At 40.7% G+C, this 17374-nt stretch overlaps 1 protein-coding gene across 1 annotated transcript in view; it reads right to left on the reverse strand.

Annotated features, from left to right (window-relative positions):
• sdc2a (Syndecan-2-A) overlaps positions 1-12380 on the reverse strand; it is a 33745-nt gene extending 21365 nt beyond the window's left edge. The window contains 1 exon segment of the mRNA NM_001146396.1: positions 11952-12380. Within this exon segment, the coding sequence (NP_001139868.1) occupies positions 11952-12011 (60 nt within the window). The 5' untranslated portion in view covers positions 12012-12380.
• Positions 12381-17374: the final 4994 nt, after the last annotated feature.

The raw sequence follows: 17374 nt of genomic DNA on the forward strand, positions 1-17374 counted from the left end.
TCACTTTGACATTATGGGGTAGTGTGTGTAGATTCATGAGGAACATTTTTTATTCTATCAATTTTAGAATAAGGATGTAACGTAACAAAATGTGGAAAAAGTCAAGGGGTTTGAATACTTTCCAAATGCGCTGTACATTTTTACCTTACTCAACACAACACTGCAACAAATGTGTGTTTTTTCTCATCTAAAATCATTGGCAGATCATTTATCTTTTTTTTTTATAATTTCAAGATATTTTACCTTAAGGCTTGCTCAGATTTCACTTCTTGCAGTGAACTATCTAGTGCATTGGATGACTGTAAGGGCTCTATTTAATCTGTGTCGCTGACGCGTTACAGATTGCAAGACAGAAATGTAAAAGGTATATCTGATTGAGCCGGCACATGCAGCGTTTACCGCTAACACGGGAACGTTGCCTTTAAATGTCTATCACGCTGCCATGCTGAACATCCGCGATATGGATTGAATAAAGCCCTGAGTCTAAATAGCTATCAAAACATCAACATGAGACAATAGCATGCAATCGATTGTTGGATCATATATTTTTCATTTCAATGAGGGAAAGCATGAATTGCTTTTTGACACAATACAGCCGTTATTTCTCTTGGCAACCCAGATTTCTTGGGCATAGTATCAGGCAGATCTGTGATGCTGTGCTCAAGCCAAACACTTAACTCTCATTACTGTCCTAACTAGCCCAATCCAGTGCCATCCTGCTCGGCACATGGGTCTGCCATCACACCCCCCCCCCCCCCCGCCAAATAAGACGGACTCACACGTTCCCAGCACCAGACATAGGGAGATTTGTTCGCCAAAAGGGAAACCAAATTCACACTCTTCTCTTCCTTGAAAAAGTGTAACCAGGCTGCATGCAGGGTAATAAATGAAGAAAGCAAAGAAAACAAAGGGTTTTCCCTCTTCTCTTCGGCACAACCACAGAACCTCCACCACAATGAAGGAACTTTCCATTTGCTATGCTAATCAAGACAGAGCGGAGAGAGAACGATTTATAAACAAAAGCTGCTGTGAGTTACTGTTTTCAACAAAAACTTGACATCCAAAGTTAAGAAAGATGGCTCCTTACTGCCCCTGCCACATGCATGGTGGAAGGGGCCAAAGTTAAACCACTATCCATGTGCTGCCTCTCCCCAATGTGTTTTCCCCATTCCTAGAAGGCTGGACTGACTGTCTTTTGGAAACACACACAACCTCAGCCTCATGAAAGGATCCCTTCCAACCAGTCGAGAGGCATGAGGGGGAGAAGCTGTTCCTTTCAAACAAACACACATACGTCCTGCAGATGTTCGCGACGCCGACACAAAAACTCGCTTCTTGAGTGTCCACAAAGCAGAGTGTGTTGCTGCATCGCTCTGTTCTTAAAAAATGTTCTTTTCAGCTGTCTTAAAGGGACTATTCATGCAACTGTTCTCAGGGCAACTCAAGACACAGCGGTAACGACAAGCAGAATCTTAGCTTCGGGGTTGCGTCTACAAATCAGGGCTGCGTGGCTGATGACGAAACAAGAGCACAAGGGATGGGCGCCTTCCTTCGGAGGCCCAAGGAGCCTCGGCCTGTAGAATCCATTAGAGATTACATAATGTTTGTCAGATAGGGAGCAAATGAATACACCCCCGGAAGGGGCTTGAAGTAAATTCTGCACACAGCAAGACATGACTATTCCCACTGGTCACTTTAATAATGTTGACATACTTTTTTACCCACTTCACATGTATATCGTGTATTCTAGTCATGGCTCATCTTATATAACCACTGCTGAACACACCTTTTCTATTCACATACAGTCCATACACACCATTCAAATACATATATATTTATATTCCAGGCTCTGGTCTGGAAGCTAAATTCCTGCAATTCTATCCATTTTGCCATGGGGTTTTGAAGTGTGTATTTAAATACTGTATTCTCAACATAGTTCATTCTATTATTACTACAGTATATTGCATTTTAGTTACACTGCATATACACACCACATATTGATTTATTTCCTGGATTCTTCGAAAATACTGTATCTACTGCTGTACATATCATTCTTAGTTTAAATTGTGTAAATTGATATGGTGTATATATGTAAAGATTGCATTAGTATTACTGTTAGTGCTATTTAGGTGAATAAAATTTGTTCCGACATTTCAACATTTATTGTAAAAGAAAATATATATTATTATCATTTGTGTACTTGTTGACATTTTACTGCATTGTTAGGAGCTAGAAACATAAGCATTTAGCTGCACCCGCTATAACATCTGCTAAACTGCGTACGTGACCAATAAAGGTTGATTTGATGTGTGGTGGGTTAATTAAAACACAGTCCACAAACTTAGCTTTGGTTTCTATGTGGCTGTATGTACCTAAAAGGGTTCTCCCAGATAAAGACTAGAATGTTCCAGATAAGATGGGAGGCTAAGGAAAGTGAATATTTTGTCCACACATTTTATTTATTTATCATGCCTTAAATTAGAGATGATGCACTTCTTAGCTTACTTTTATAAAAGAAGGATGGATAAAGCCCTCTTCTACACACCTTAAAAGAGCCTGGTTCTAAAATTGCACAAAGGGTGTACAAATATTCCGGTCAAAATATTCAAAAAATAACAAAAATAAATAAAAAATAAAAAAAAATCGCAAGAATCTTTCGATAAAGTTGTTCGGAAATTGTATAACTAGGAAATAAAAAAAGGCCTGGCATCTGTGGCTCTGGGCCTGCTAGCGAATGCAGTTTGTGTATTGATGTTGTTACTGTCTTCTTTATGCCGGAGCCAAAGAGCCTCAGGTGATGAGCTGTCAGGGGTGTGGGGTGATCCAGCGGTCAGGTAGCAGCTTGTGCTACTCGGGCACAACATTACTTAATCAGTGAACAAAAAACAAACGGCCCACAAATGAAGCTCTGATGTGCTGTGTAGTTCTATCCATGGATACATCTCCCCTGACCCCCTTGATTTCGTGCCAGTGTTATTTAAGGGCCCGGGATAATAAAGCATACAATAAACATTCAAAAGCACATCATAGACATTTCTTTACAGCTACATAGCATTATTACAACTTAATGTAAGTATACATGCATTTATGGTGTGCTTATAGATGTGTAATGCTTCATGATATACAGTTTGTAAACAAACCACCTATTTTGTTAGATACAAAGTCCCTCTAAGTGTATAGAATGGAATTTCAGTGGTTCCCCACTCATTGTCCTTGAGTGTCCCAAGATTCCATGGCCAAGGCCATTTCGGAGTCATTCCTTTGAGGTCCTGCTTCAGACACTGACGTGCATCTAGTGCATTGCATGATAGTAAGGGCTCTACTTAATCTGTGTCGCTGACGCGTTACAGATTGCAAGACAGAAATGTAAAAGGTATATCTGATTGAGCCGGCACATGCAGCGTTTACCGCTAACACGGGAACGTTGCCTTTAAATGTCTATCACGCTGCCATGCTGAACATCCGCGATATGGATTGAATAAAGCCCTGAGTCTAAATAGCTATCAAAACATCAACATGAGACAATAGCATGCAATCGATTGTTGGATCATACATTTCAGTGTAACTAAAAAGTAGTACGCAATACACTGAAAAGGGTGGTGGGAAGGGAATCTCGCCCTGGAGGCAGCTCTGCAGAGTGGCCACTAGCTGGCACAGTCATGAAGTCATAAAACCTTATTTGAAACCTAACCCTAAACCTTAACCACACTGCTAACCCTAATGCCTAACACTAACCTTAAATTTAGACCAAAAACCTAATTTTGGTTTTTATGAATTATTACGACATGTGACTCGTTTCAAGAAACTAGGTGTATGTCGTGTGTCACTACTTCACAGGAGAGCAATTTGAACGTAAATAGTTTATCTAAATACGTTTTTTGGAAGAAATGCCTTCTGGAACATGTGAACTTTCATGTGCTTTAATAACAAACATGTATGCCATTTGTAAATACGAACACAATTGTCAAATTATGAGCCTAGTTGGTTTAGCTACGGAAAAATACAGGAACCTTCCCGCTAACCATGATTGGCTGAGATAATTCATGGGCTGGACATGCCGAGAGATGAGTTCGGATTGGTCTGCCATGTAGCACGCTTCTGTCTATAACATGAGCTGCTCAGTATGTGTAGGTCATCCTTTCTAATGCAGCTTTTCTGAAAGATATCACGAAGAACTGCAAAAGTGTTACTAATGCTCTCCACTTTCTGGAGAACCGAGTTTTGAAATCAGCGGAATGTCCGGTGGAAGCAGAGTATGATAGCTAAGGAGATGGAGAAAATTGTGGCATTTGATTGCAAATATTTGGAGGGAGTCTTAAGAGAACACACAGAAGGATGTTGTATAAAATACCTGTCTTCAGATTACATCTTCAAACTAAGGGCAACTATGCCGTCCGTGACAGAGAGGGAAAAGCGTTCATCCATGTATACAGGTACGAGAGCCTAGCTAACTACAATTTGTCAGAAAGTCGTTTTCATTGCAAGTTAAAGAGTACTGTTAGCTAGCTAGCTAATATTAGCTGGCTGGCTCATCAGCTAACGTTATGTGTATGATCTGTGTAGTAATATTATTTGTATATCAGAGCCATTTGCATTGCTAGTTATAGCTTGAACCTAGTTGGTTAGATTTAGCTACCTGCAGATTCATGCATTATGAGTTGGGATTTTGGTTAACTGTTTAGCTAGCTAGCCACTATGCAAGTAACCATTTCACTGTACCTTTTACACCTTCTGTATCCTGTGCATGTGACAAATAAACATAGATTTTATTGGATATAGTGTGTGTTTACCAGAGACAGAAATGTGAAGAACAACATGAACTGCATCAAAGTCAAATTAGGTTATAACGTTAGGCCAACGAGACAGTGTCCAAGTTCTAAAATTGCTTTAATTGTCACACTCATAACCATAATCTATTTTCTGTAATTAGCTTATTTAACTTGTAAATAATAATCTAGCTGTGAGTTTATTTTCCTGTAATAAGACGCTGTCAGCTATATGATATGGTCATTATTTGAACTGGCTAGCAGGCTAGCTAAACGTTAGCTAGCTAACAAGCTAAAAAAGAACCAAAACATTGTTTAGAAAGTTTATTTTAGTTGCCTGGTTTGCTACATTGACATATACTAAATTCATTTTCTTGTGTTAATACTTTTTCATAATGACAACAAGTTTGATGTCGGACGAGACGAGAATAGAAGGTTCAAAGGGCCTCCCGAGTGGCGCAGCGTTCTAAGGCACATCATCGTAGTGCTCAAGGCGTGTCACAGCCGTCCGCGACTGGGTGACCCATGAGGTGGCACACAATTGGCCCAGCGTCGTCTGGGTTAGGGGAGTGTTTGACCAGCCGAGATGTCCTTGTCCCATTGCGCTCTAGCAACTCCTGTGGCGGGCCGGGTGCATGCAAGCTGACACTGTCGCCAGTTAGACGGTGTTTCCTCCGACACATTGGTGCGGCTGGCTTCTGGGTTAAGCGAACAGTGTATCAAGGAGCAGTGCAGCTTGGCAGGGTCATCCTTCGGTTGCAGCAACGGAACAAGACTGTAACTACCCATTGGATATCACGAAATTGGGGAGAAAAAGGGGTAAAAAGTCATTTTAAAAACAAAATATAAAAAAATGGAATGTTCATGATGTCAGTGTGACAACTGTCTAGAGACATGTCAATAGACGTACTATAAACCAGCCTTTAGTCTTGAAATCTTTGGTTGTTTAGTACACTACTGTACTCATTCTGTTTAGCACATGGCCACAATCCTTAAAGAGATGTGTGGGGCTAAGGCTTAAGAGGGTGTGAACGATGCTGAATGGGTGTAGACAAAGAGCTCTCCAGTAGGTGTACCAAAACCTTCAAGGGCCATTTTCTCAAAAGTGGGGTTACAAGTTAATCAACTTTCAAAGCAGAATTACTTACCTAATGTTCCTCAACTGTGAGGTATGATATACCATTTTCTAGCTCTGAGTCTCTAGTTTTATCCAAAATACCATTTCAAATATTACTACATAAGACTGTAGCAAGCCGGTCGGTCACATATAGCCAAATTTGACTTTCCAGCTGGCCCATCTAGCGGAAATCGCTAAGTTCTACCTCCAGGGCAAGATTCATGACAATAAACGTCAACCTTCTAATTAACACATAGATTTGTCTGGTGGTTATCAGCCAAACCACTTGATTGCCATGTCAACAGGGGTGCCAACATTGAGAATCAATGCCACGTGACGAGTTTCATTGAGGCGGATATCTACGCCCCTCACTGCAAGAAGGGAAATACAGATAGAGAGAAGTGATAGGTTGATAGGTGAGGGAGGAGGAGGGGGTACATGTCAACCATACATGGTTCTGTAGAAATGAATGTGTGTGTAACGTCTGCTTCCAACTCACACCCTCAAACACGTAGATCCCCTGAACACAGCTCACTCTCCAGATCCCAATCACCTGAATTCTAATCACCTGTTCACACACCTGTATGTCGTTATCACACACTATTTAGTTCAGTTCTTTGCACCCCATCACTGAGTTATTATTTGTTTTGTGACACACGTCTTTCGGAGCTCTGTTTTTCCCCGTTATTTACTCCTCCCGTGTATGATAGTGAGGCAGGCAAAAACTAACGACGCCTTTTGCCTATTCCCTGCCTGTACTTTAGCCTATCGGATTTCCTGTTATCTACCTATTGCCTAATCTCCCGGACTACATTACTAGCCTGTTCCCTGCCTATACTGTTGCCCTTTTGGACCCCTGTGTATGACCTTCAGCCTGCCTCTGGACTCAGCTACATGTCTCCTCCTGTGGTCCTTTGCAATAAACACCTGCTGCGCCCTGCGCTTGAAACCAGCTCTCTGTCTCCCCTCATGTTCATTACAGTGTGAGCAGTTGGGCCTGTAGTTGTCATGCCCACACAACCATGGATCATAACTGGGTAGGCTACATGCAACCCAAAGGGTCAAAGAAAATTACAGGTTGGGAGGCTCTCTTCACAATTGCCTGACTACAACATTCTTTGAAACAACAAAAATGCACAGTAACATGGCCACTTGTGTTTTTGCGAGCTTTGAGCTTCTCCCCAATCATATCCAATGGAGTGAGACTTCTCCCCAATCATATCCAATGGAGTGAGACTTCTCCCCAATCATATCCAATGGAGTGAGACTTCTCCCCAATCATATCCAATGGAGTGAGACTTCTCCCCAATCATATCCAAGGGAGTGAGACCTTGAGTCAAGCAGACATAAGGGCTTCAGGTTTTGAGGCTCATCTTTTAAAAAACGTGCAGTCTGGGAGTGACCTCATGCAAAACTATGACTCATTAAAACACTGACGTCTGAATCAGTTAATTGGACAACCATTCATAGAGAAGCGGAGCCAAGTGACAAGTCCGTAAGCCACAGAGAAAACAGCGGGCACTTGGAATAAGAGTTCAGTTACAGCACCAACTACATGAAAGACACAAATGCTCACTGATTTCCATGCTGGCATTTTAGCCAATGTATGGGATAAACAGTGTGCCCCAATTGAATGACCAAACATGATGATATAGAAAAAACATAATCACATAATAGTAAGTTTGGACTTTATAATTTAAAGCATACTATACATATTTCTAATAGGTTGGACAATAATGCTGCTTTTCGACTAACACCAGTGTTACACTAGTGTATACACCTTTATACTAGGGAAATAGTTTTCATAGCTGATGGTGACAGTGAGGACCTGTGAAAAGCAGAATCAACCTCTGCATAATCAAAACAGTTGCTTTCTGAAGTGTTAAAGTTCACAATTAGCCATTGATATGTAAATGAAAGCTGAAAAGTACCAGTGGCCTGGCTTTGGCCCCGAGTGAGAGCAGGTCCACCAGAGCCATGGCATAGTGACTCGGGTGAGGCCCGTGTAGATGGAAACAGAAACGTCTGAGCCTTTTAGGGAACACTGGGGGTAACTCCTGTAATGGAAATGCGTCAAACAACTTATTTAGCCCTCACTAAAGTAAATGTAAACATCACAGTATCTTGTTGGGTTGCCTGGATTTATGTCTGACTCTGATAACCAAGCAGTAAACTGAGCTGAGCAACGCAACATAACATAACGTAGCATATGGATAGGACTATAGCTAGGTTACTTTCCTGGTTTAGTTTATGAACAGGTCCATAGCCACGGGTCAGTAGTTTTGGGGGTGGGCAGTGGGCAGTTCAGCTTAGCCCATTGTATGGCAAAGTGGGGTGTGTCGAAATACACCCACCAGTTGAAGCTCATTTACTGTAAAATCCAACCAGGAAGTAGGAAATCTGAGGTTGTAGTTTTTTCAAGTGATTGCCTTTACAGTATACAGTGACTTAGGGTTCATTTTGCACTTCCTAGGGCTTCCACTAGATGTCAATAGTCTTTAGAAAGTTGTTCCAGGCTTCTATGGTGAACAGAGAGCGAACAAAGGAAGTTGGAAGTTGTTGACTCAGGAAAGGACATGACTTCATTGGCGCGCGTTCACGTGAGACATTGGAATCGTCGGGTTGGAATATTATTGAAGTTTTATGTTAAAAAGGCCCTAAAGATTGATGCTATACATCGTTTGACATGTTTCTACGAGCGTAAATATAACTTTTTTTGACTTTTCGTCGTGAAATTTTCGGCGCGCTTCCTACATTTGGAGTAGCTTACTGAACGCGCAAATAACAAGGAGGTATTTGGACATAAATTATGGACTTTATCGAACAAAAACAACATTTATTGTGGATCTAGGATTCCTGGGAGTGCATTCTGATGAAAATCATCAAAGGTAAGTGAATATTTATAATGCTATTTATGATTTTAGATGACTCCAAAAGAATGCAGACCCCCTGCTATAGGCTATATGAAGTCACCATTGTAGAATGGTGCATACAGTGTACAATGACAGTGTCATTGTTTCGTGCGCTACCCACCAAAATTGTTCCTTATGTGTGCACCCAGCTCATTTTTGTATATGCCTGTCTGCATTATTCACCAGGTAAGGGAAACATTCTGCGAATGAATGAGGTTGCACTGAGAATATTGAAACATTTTGTAGCAACCTAGTAGCCAACGTGGAGGCGGCCATTGGAAATATTTCACCCGGCCAGCTTGTCTCTGTCTGATATTGTGTTGCTTACACAGCATCTGGGTACTCATTATATACAAAAAAACAGCCCCACATCCACACTATATCTACATAACTTTGTAATATTTTATGATTTGCCAGGAAGATTGATCTGTTAGAATATCAAATGTTTTAATTCAGGAAGATGGACAAGCAAGACTGATATAGTGAGAGGTAGAAATGCATTATACCAGAAACAGGTAGGCTACAGATAGGGTGCAGGAAGGCTACAGGTAGGAGTGCAGGTAGGCTACAGGTAGGGTTGCAGGTTGAGGAGGATGATGATGTTGGCCTACAGCAAGAAGTTAAAAAGTTAGCCCAACTAGGTAATCATTAAGGTTATCTCAATTATCATTCTGTCAATGCATGACAATGCAATTGTGTTATAGCCTACAATTGTTAATGTCTTTGATGCCATAAACCTGACATGTATTTTGGGGAAATGCTCTAAAAAGCAAATTGCTCAGTTGTTTATTTTCATACCAATAGGTCTACATTAAACCAAAATTGCACTAGCCTACTGGGAGAATAAATAAAAATAACAATTAGGCTTACAGCTACCACAGTCTGTATTATAATAGAAATAAAACAGCTTTTGGTTTCGAATGGTCACCAAAAAGGAGGGCTCCCCACCTCCCAATTCCCAATTAAATCAACCCCTGGCTATAAGATTACAACAAGGCTTACAAGGCCAAGTTCAAATGCCGAAACAAAATTCAAAGCAATAGGTGCAATGCCTAAACAGCTGACAGGCAAAGCAAATGTCACTCTCTCTGCCCTCTGCTTTCTAAAAGTGACAGAAAAGGTGCACTACTTTTCCATTACTTTCATTAAAAAATTACCCTCCACACCAAAAAAATATAAATAATAATATATATATATATATTATTATATATATATATATATATATATATATATAGTACCAGTCAAAAGTTTGGACACAGCTACTCATTCAAAGATTTTTCTTTACTTTCACTGTTGTCTAAATTGCAGAAAAATTGTGAAGAGCTCCAAACTATGAAATAACATATGGAATCATGTAGTAACCAAAAAAGTGTAAAAAAAAAATCTAAACATATTTTACATTCTTCAAAGTAGCCACCCTTTGCCTTGATGACAGCTTTGCACACTCTTGGCATTCTCTCAACCATCACTCGCAAACCAGATGTGATGGTGTATGGCTGCAGAATGCTGTGGTAGCCATGCTTGTGTGCCCTGAATTCTAAATAAATCACTGACAGTGTCACCAGCAAAGCACCCCCCCCCCAGTCTAATGTCCATTGCTTGTGTTTCTTGGCCCAAGCAAGTCTCTTCTTTTTATTGGTGACCTTTAGTAGTTGTTTCTTTGCAGCAATTTGACCATCAATGCCTTATTCACGCAGTGTCCTCTGAACAGTTGATGTTGAAATGTGTCAGTTACTTGAATTCTGTGAAGCATTTATTTGGTTTGCAATTTCTGAGGCTGGTAACTCTAATGAACTTATCCTCTGCAGCAGAGTTAACTTTGGGTCTTCCTTTCCAGTGGCGGTCCTCATGAGAGCCAGTTTCATCATAGTGCTTGATGGTTTTTGGACTGAACTTGAAGACATTTTCAAAGTTCTTGAAATGTTCTGTGTTGACTGTCCATGTCTTAAAGTAATGATGTTTCTCTTTGCTTATTTGAGCTGTTCTTGCCATAATATGGACTTGGTCTTTTACCAAATAGGACTTCTGTATACCAACCCTACCTTGTCACAACACAACTGATTGGCTAAAACACATTAAGAAGGAAATAAATTCCACAAATTAACTTTTACAACCTATTAATTGACTACCTCACAAAGCTGGTTGAGAGAATGCCAAGAGTGTGCAAAGCTGTTGTCAAGGCAAAGGGTGGGTACTTTGAAGAATCTCAAATATGAAATGTATTTTGATTTGTTTAACACATTTTTGGTTACTACATGATTCCATATGGTTACTACATGATTCCATATGTGTTATTTCATAGTATTGATGTCTTCACTATTATTCTACAATGTAGAAAATAGTAAAAATAAAGAAAAACCCTGCAATGAGTAGTTGTATCCAAACTTTTGACTGGTACTGTGTGTATATATATATATATATATATATATATATATATATATTATTTGCAGGGGGTGCTGCAGAACCATCCGCACCCCTACTTCCCATGGCTATGAATAGGCTAGGCAGTTTAGATAGGCTACATGCAGCAATAGTGTTTATTTGCATTTCACAATAAGATTTAATTAATGGCCAATTCATAGGTTAAAGACAAAGCCTCATAAATGGAACCAGACTGGGTTTTATTACCCCCAAAGACCAACTGATAACAGATAGCTTATAAGCACTGATTTGTAAAACTATGCTCGTTGACATTTCCATCCAGAAAGGGTTCCTCTATTTTTGACCAGCAACCTGCCACGTACATCGAAATTATAGTTTTGGAGATGTTAAAATACTGACATTAAACTAAAACTCTAAAATGAATGTGCATCTGTTCAAAGCAAACTCTGAACATTGTCAACATCGACAAACTTGACGTGCAAGTACAGTAACGTTATGGTTCCCAGACCAAGAAAAACTATTTAAAATAATATTGACTACAGTTCAAAAAATACCTCTGCCCGAAACTGAATTGACATTGCTCTTAAGTTATAATATGATAGGCTACAACGTGTGAAATTCAGGACAAGAATAGGCTACATTTACAATTGCGCCGAGTACTCCAACGTTACAATGCAACAATCAAGAAAGAGTGGAGTGGTCAAAGACTCGAAGTTGTTCGCTTTCCCGGCTACCCCCTCAAGCAAATCGACATTGTTCGCTTTTAAAACTTACCCTTTCCCCCGAGAGAAAGGCTGTTATGCCGAGGGTCAAAATGATCCAAATGTTCCTCATTATTCCTTCAATAAAATGTGTAGATACGGCAAAACATACAAAATCTTTCTCCTTCTCTCCCTTTCCTCTTCTGTTTGTGACTATCCCCCTCTCCCCTTGCGCCCTCGCGTTTCTCTACTCTAGAACGGAATCCCACCGGATACGTGTTGCGTTTTGTTATTCCTCCACGCACTTTTTCGTACAAAAAAAAAAATGTAGTTCGAGTCAAATTGCTGCGTAGGACACTTGACTTGGATGTTTCACACAGTTGAATCCGGACTTAATAATACCATGTATTCACTTGAGTATAGTAGAAACGCAAGTTAGATGTTTCCGCTATAACGCGTTAGGATTCGGACATGTCACACGTAACACAAACTCAACCGCATTGCTGTATGCAGAGAGAGAGTCGGGAAGAAAATACAGGTCATATGAGGGAGAGCTCGAGCAATGATTGACAGTAACTCCGACCATATGGGAGCATTGTTCAAGCCAAGAGCTTTGCCTATCTGTACATCATACAGTATCAACGGACTGCCATCAAATGAATTGGCACCAAATCAAGTGTCCTATTGCTTGCATCTACATTTATTTGAAGTAATAAACTTTATTGACATGATATACCTTTTAATAGCCTACATAAATGTTCCAGAAAAGTCCAGTTAGCATTAGTCAACATGTATCATCTTAATTTGTGGGTTATAATTATCTGCATCTTCTGTCCAATGGAGAGGCATAACAAAGTATTACTTTACTGAAATGACTGTGACAGCTTGAAATTGTGCTACCAACTGTTTTTCCTGAGGGCCTCTATAGACCAATAGAGCAGGTCTTCTAAAACTCGGTCCTGGTGCCCCACCTGGGTGCACACATTTTGTTTTTTTGCCCTAGCACTACACAGCTGATTCAAATAATCAAAGCTTGATGATGAGTTTGTTATTTGAATCAGCTGTGTAGTGTTAGGGCATGGACCAAGTTTGGGAAACCCTGCAGCAGAGGATCATTTCAAGGAATTTTCCAGTCAGTCCATTTCTATGGTTCATTTCAATGCAAAGTCTCCCCCTACTGGTACAATTCACTCCTAAACGGTAGATTGATATTATATGGGGTCCAGTGTTAGTAGGCCTACTTTATGAATCATAGAATCATATCACGCATAGAATGTCAGTAAATGACAGTTTGAATCTTGAATGAGCACTATGTTTAAATTGTGTGACATTCACATACTGTGAATGGCAAACATTGTTTATAACTTACAAGTAACCATGCATTCAATCTTTGTATCAGGTCATATGCTTGTATATTTGCCATCCTCGCTCAAATCAAATGACATTTTATTTCTCACCAGCCCCAAATACAATGGGTGTAGACTACCGTGAAATGGTTGCTTACGAGCCCATTGCAACAATGCAGTTTTAAAAAAATGTATAAAAACAGCAACACAAAAGGAATAAAATACACAACAATTAAGGTTTATACAGGGAGTTCAAGTACCAGATCAATGTGCAGGGGTAAGAGGTATTTGAGATAGATACAGTGCCTTCAGGAATTATTCACACCCCTTGACTTTTTCCACATTTTGTTGTGTTACAGTCTGAATTTATAATGGACTCACTATGTGTGCAATAGTGTTTAACATATTTTTTTTATGACTTCCTCATCTCTGAACCCCACACATACAATTATCTGTAAGGTCCCTCAGTCGAGCAGTGAACTTCAAGCACATTTAACCACAAAGACACAAAGGTTTTCCAATGCCTCGCAAAGTAGGGCACCTATTGGTAGATGGGTACAAATAAAAAAGAAGACATTGAATATCCCTTTGAGCATGGTGAAGTTATTAATTACACTTTGGATGGTGTATCAATACACCCAGTGACTGTCTAGTAATGATCAACAACCAATTTATCAGAGCTTGAGGAATTGTCAAAAGAATAATAGGCAAATATTGTACAATCCAGGTGAGCAAAGCTCTTAGAGACTTACCCAGAAACACAGGTGATTCTAACATGTATTCAGTCAACGGGTTGAATACTTATCGAATGAAGATAAGTGTTTTATTTCTCATATTGGTCTTCCACTTTGACATTGAAGTACTTTGTGTAGATCTTTAACCAAAAAATGACATTTAATTCCATTTTAATCCCACTTTGTAGCACAACAAAACGTGGAAAAAGTCAAACGGCGTGAATACTTTCAGAAAGCACTGTATAAAGTCTTGTTAGTGTGCATAGAGTCAGTGCAAGACAGGATCAATGCAGATAGTCTGTGTAACTAATGAATTAACTATTTAGCAGTTTTATGGCTATTTAGCAGTCTTATGGCTTGGGGATAGAAGCTATCTCGCAGTCTGTTGGTCCGAGAGCCGATGCTCCCGTACCGTTTGCCCGGACTGTAGCAGAGTGAACAGTCTACGGCTTGGGTGGCTGAAGTCTTTGGCAATTTTTCAAGCCTTCCTCGCCACCTGATATAGAAGTCCTGGATGGCAGGGAGCTCGGCCTTGGTGATTTACTGGGCTGTCCGAACCACCCTCTGTAGTGATTTGCGGTCGAGAATGATGCATTTGCCGTACCAAGTGCTGATGCAGCCAGTCAAGATCTCTTTGCAGCCTCCTGAGGTGAAGCGGCACTGTCATGCCCTGTTCACGAATGTGTGTCGGTCTGTGGACATGTGTGTCAGTCCTTACTGATGTGGACATTTCTGACCTCCTCCCTGTAGGCTGCCTAATCGCCATCGGTGGTCAGGCCTACCACCATCATGTTGTCAGCAAACTTCATGATGGTGTTGGAGTCGTGCATGGCCACACAGTCGTGGGTGAACAGGGAGGTGACTAAGCACACATCCCGAGGGGCCCCCATGTAGAGGAGTCAGTGTGGCGGAGGTGTTGTTGCTTACCCTCACCACCTGGGGCCGGCCCGTCAGGAAGTCCAGGATCCAATTGCAGAGGGAGGTGTTCAGTCCCAGGGTCCCGAGCTTGGTGATGAGCTTGGAGAAAAATAAATATTGTCACATACACCGAAACGCTGAGCTGTAGTCTATTAACAGCCTTCTCCCATACAGTTGAAGTCGGAAGTTTACATACACTTAGGTTGGAGTTATTAAAACTCATTTTTCAACCACTCAACCACAGATTTCTTGTTAACAAACTATAGTTTTGGCAAGTCGGTTAGGACATCTACTTTGTGCATGACACAAGTCATTTGTCCAACAATTGTTTACAGACAGATTATTTGACTTATAATTCACTGTATCACAATTCCAGTGGGTCAGAAGTTTACTAAGTTGACTGTGCCTTTAAACAGCTTGGAAAACTCCAGAAAATGTCATGGCTTTAGAAGCTTCTGATAGGCTAATTGACATCATTTGAGTCAATTGGAGGTGTACCTGTGGATGTATTTTAAGGCCTACCTTCAAACTCAGTGCCTCTTTGCTTGACATCATGTGAAAATTAAAAGAAATTAGCCAAGACCTCAGAAAAAAATTCACGTTCTGTCTCCTAGAGATGAACGTACTTTGGTGTGAAAAGTGCAAATTAATCCCAGAACAACAGCAAAGGACCTTGTGAAGATGCTGGAGGAAACAAGCACAAAAGTATCTATATTGTAAGGTCTGTCGTCAGGAATGGACCAAGGCGCAGCGGGAATGTGGATACTCATATTTTTAATAAACTCGAGTAAAGCATCCACAGGAAAAAACCAATAAACACGACAGGAACAGTTTTGCAGGCACACAAAACGCAGTGCAAAAACAACTACCCACAACCCCAAAGAAAAACACACACCTGTTTATAGGACTCCCAATCAGAGGCAACTAGAACCACCTGCCTCCAATTGAGAGTCCAACAACCAATCTACACATAACACAAAACCTCTGCCACGTCCTGACCAAAACTAATACAATTGCTCCCTCTGCTGGTCAGGACGTGACATATATCCACAGTAAAATGAGTCCAATATCGACATAACCTGAAAGGCCACTCAGCAAGGAAGAATTCACTGCTCCAAAGCCGCCATAAAAAGCCAGACTACGGTTTGTAACTGCACATGGGGACAAAGATCGTACTTTCTGGAGAAATGTCCTCTGGTCTGATGAAACAAAAATAGAACTGTTTGGCCTTAATGACCATTGTTATGTTTGGAGGGAAAAGGGGGAGGCTTGCAAGCCAAAGAACACCATCCCAACCGTGAAGCACGGGGGTGGCAGCATCATGCTGTGGTGGTGCTTTGCTGCAGGAGGGACTGGTGCACTTCACAAAATAGATGGCATCATGAAGCAAGAAAATTATGTGGATATATTGACGCAACATCTCAAGACATCAGTCAGGAAGTTAAAGCTTGGTCGCAAATGTGTCTTCCAAATGGACAATGACCCCAAGCATACTTCCAACATTGTGGCAAAATGGCTTAAGGACAACAAAGTCAAGGTATTGGAGTCGACATCACAAAGCCCTGACCTCAATCCTATAGAACATTTGTGGGCAGAACTGAAAAAGAAAGCATGTGTGTGCAAGGAGGCCTACAAACCTGACTCAGTTACACCAGCTCTGTCAGGAGGAATTGGCCAAAATTCACCCAACTTATTGTGGGAAGCTTGTGGAAGGCTACTCAAAACATTTGACCCAAGTTAAACATTTTAATGGCAATGCTACCAAATACTAATTGAGTGTCTGTAAACTTCTGACCCACTGTGAATGTGATGAAAGAAATAAAAGCTGAAATAAATAATTTATTATTTTATTCTGACATTTCACATTCTTAAAATAAAGTGGTGATCCTACCTGACCTAAGACAGGACATTTTTACTCAGATTAAATGTCTGAGTTTAAATGTATTGGCTAAGATGTATGTAAACTTCTGACTTCAACAGTACGTAGTTATTTCCCCTCTTGTCCAGGTGGGAGAGGGCAGTGTGAAGATTAATTGAGATTGCGTCATCTGTGGATCTGTTGGGGCAGGATGCAAATTGGAGTGAGTCCAGGGTGTCTGGGATGATGGTGTTGATGTGTGTCATGACCAGCCTTTCAAAGCACTTTAATAAATACAGATGTGAGTGCTACGGGGCGATAGTCATTTAGGAAGGTTACCTTGGAGCTCTTGGGAACAGCGACCATGGTGGTCAGATTGAAACATGTTGGGATTACCGACTGGGACAACAGATGCCTTGTCACCTTGTTTCCAAAATTTTCTCTCACCTCAGTCTCACTATCAGCTGAGAATGGACTCTGGCAAACTTCTGAGGAGTTTTACATAACACTCTTTAAATTAGGAGTGCAATAGACCTATACCCTTTAGCAGCCAGCACTGTATAACCTTTAACTTTATGAAACACAGTTTGCCTAGCCTCTTTCCTATAATCACAAGAAGGGTGCTCTGCTATTGGTTGTC

Source organism: Salmo salar, chromosome ssa27 (assembly GCF_905237065.1).
Source record: "Salmo salar chromosome ssa27, Ssal_v3.1, whole genome shotgun sequence".
In the NCBI taxonomy this organism is placed as follows: domain Eukaryota; kingdom Metazoa; phylum Chordata; class Actinopteri; order Salmoniformes; family Salmonidae; genus Salmo; species Salmo salar.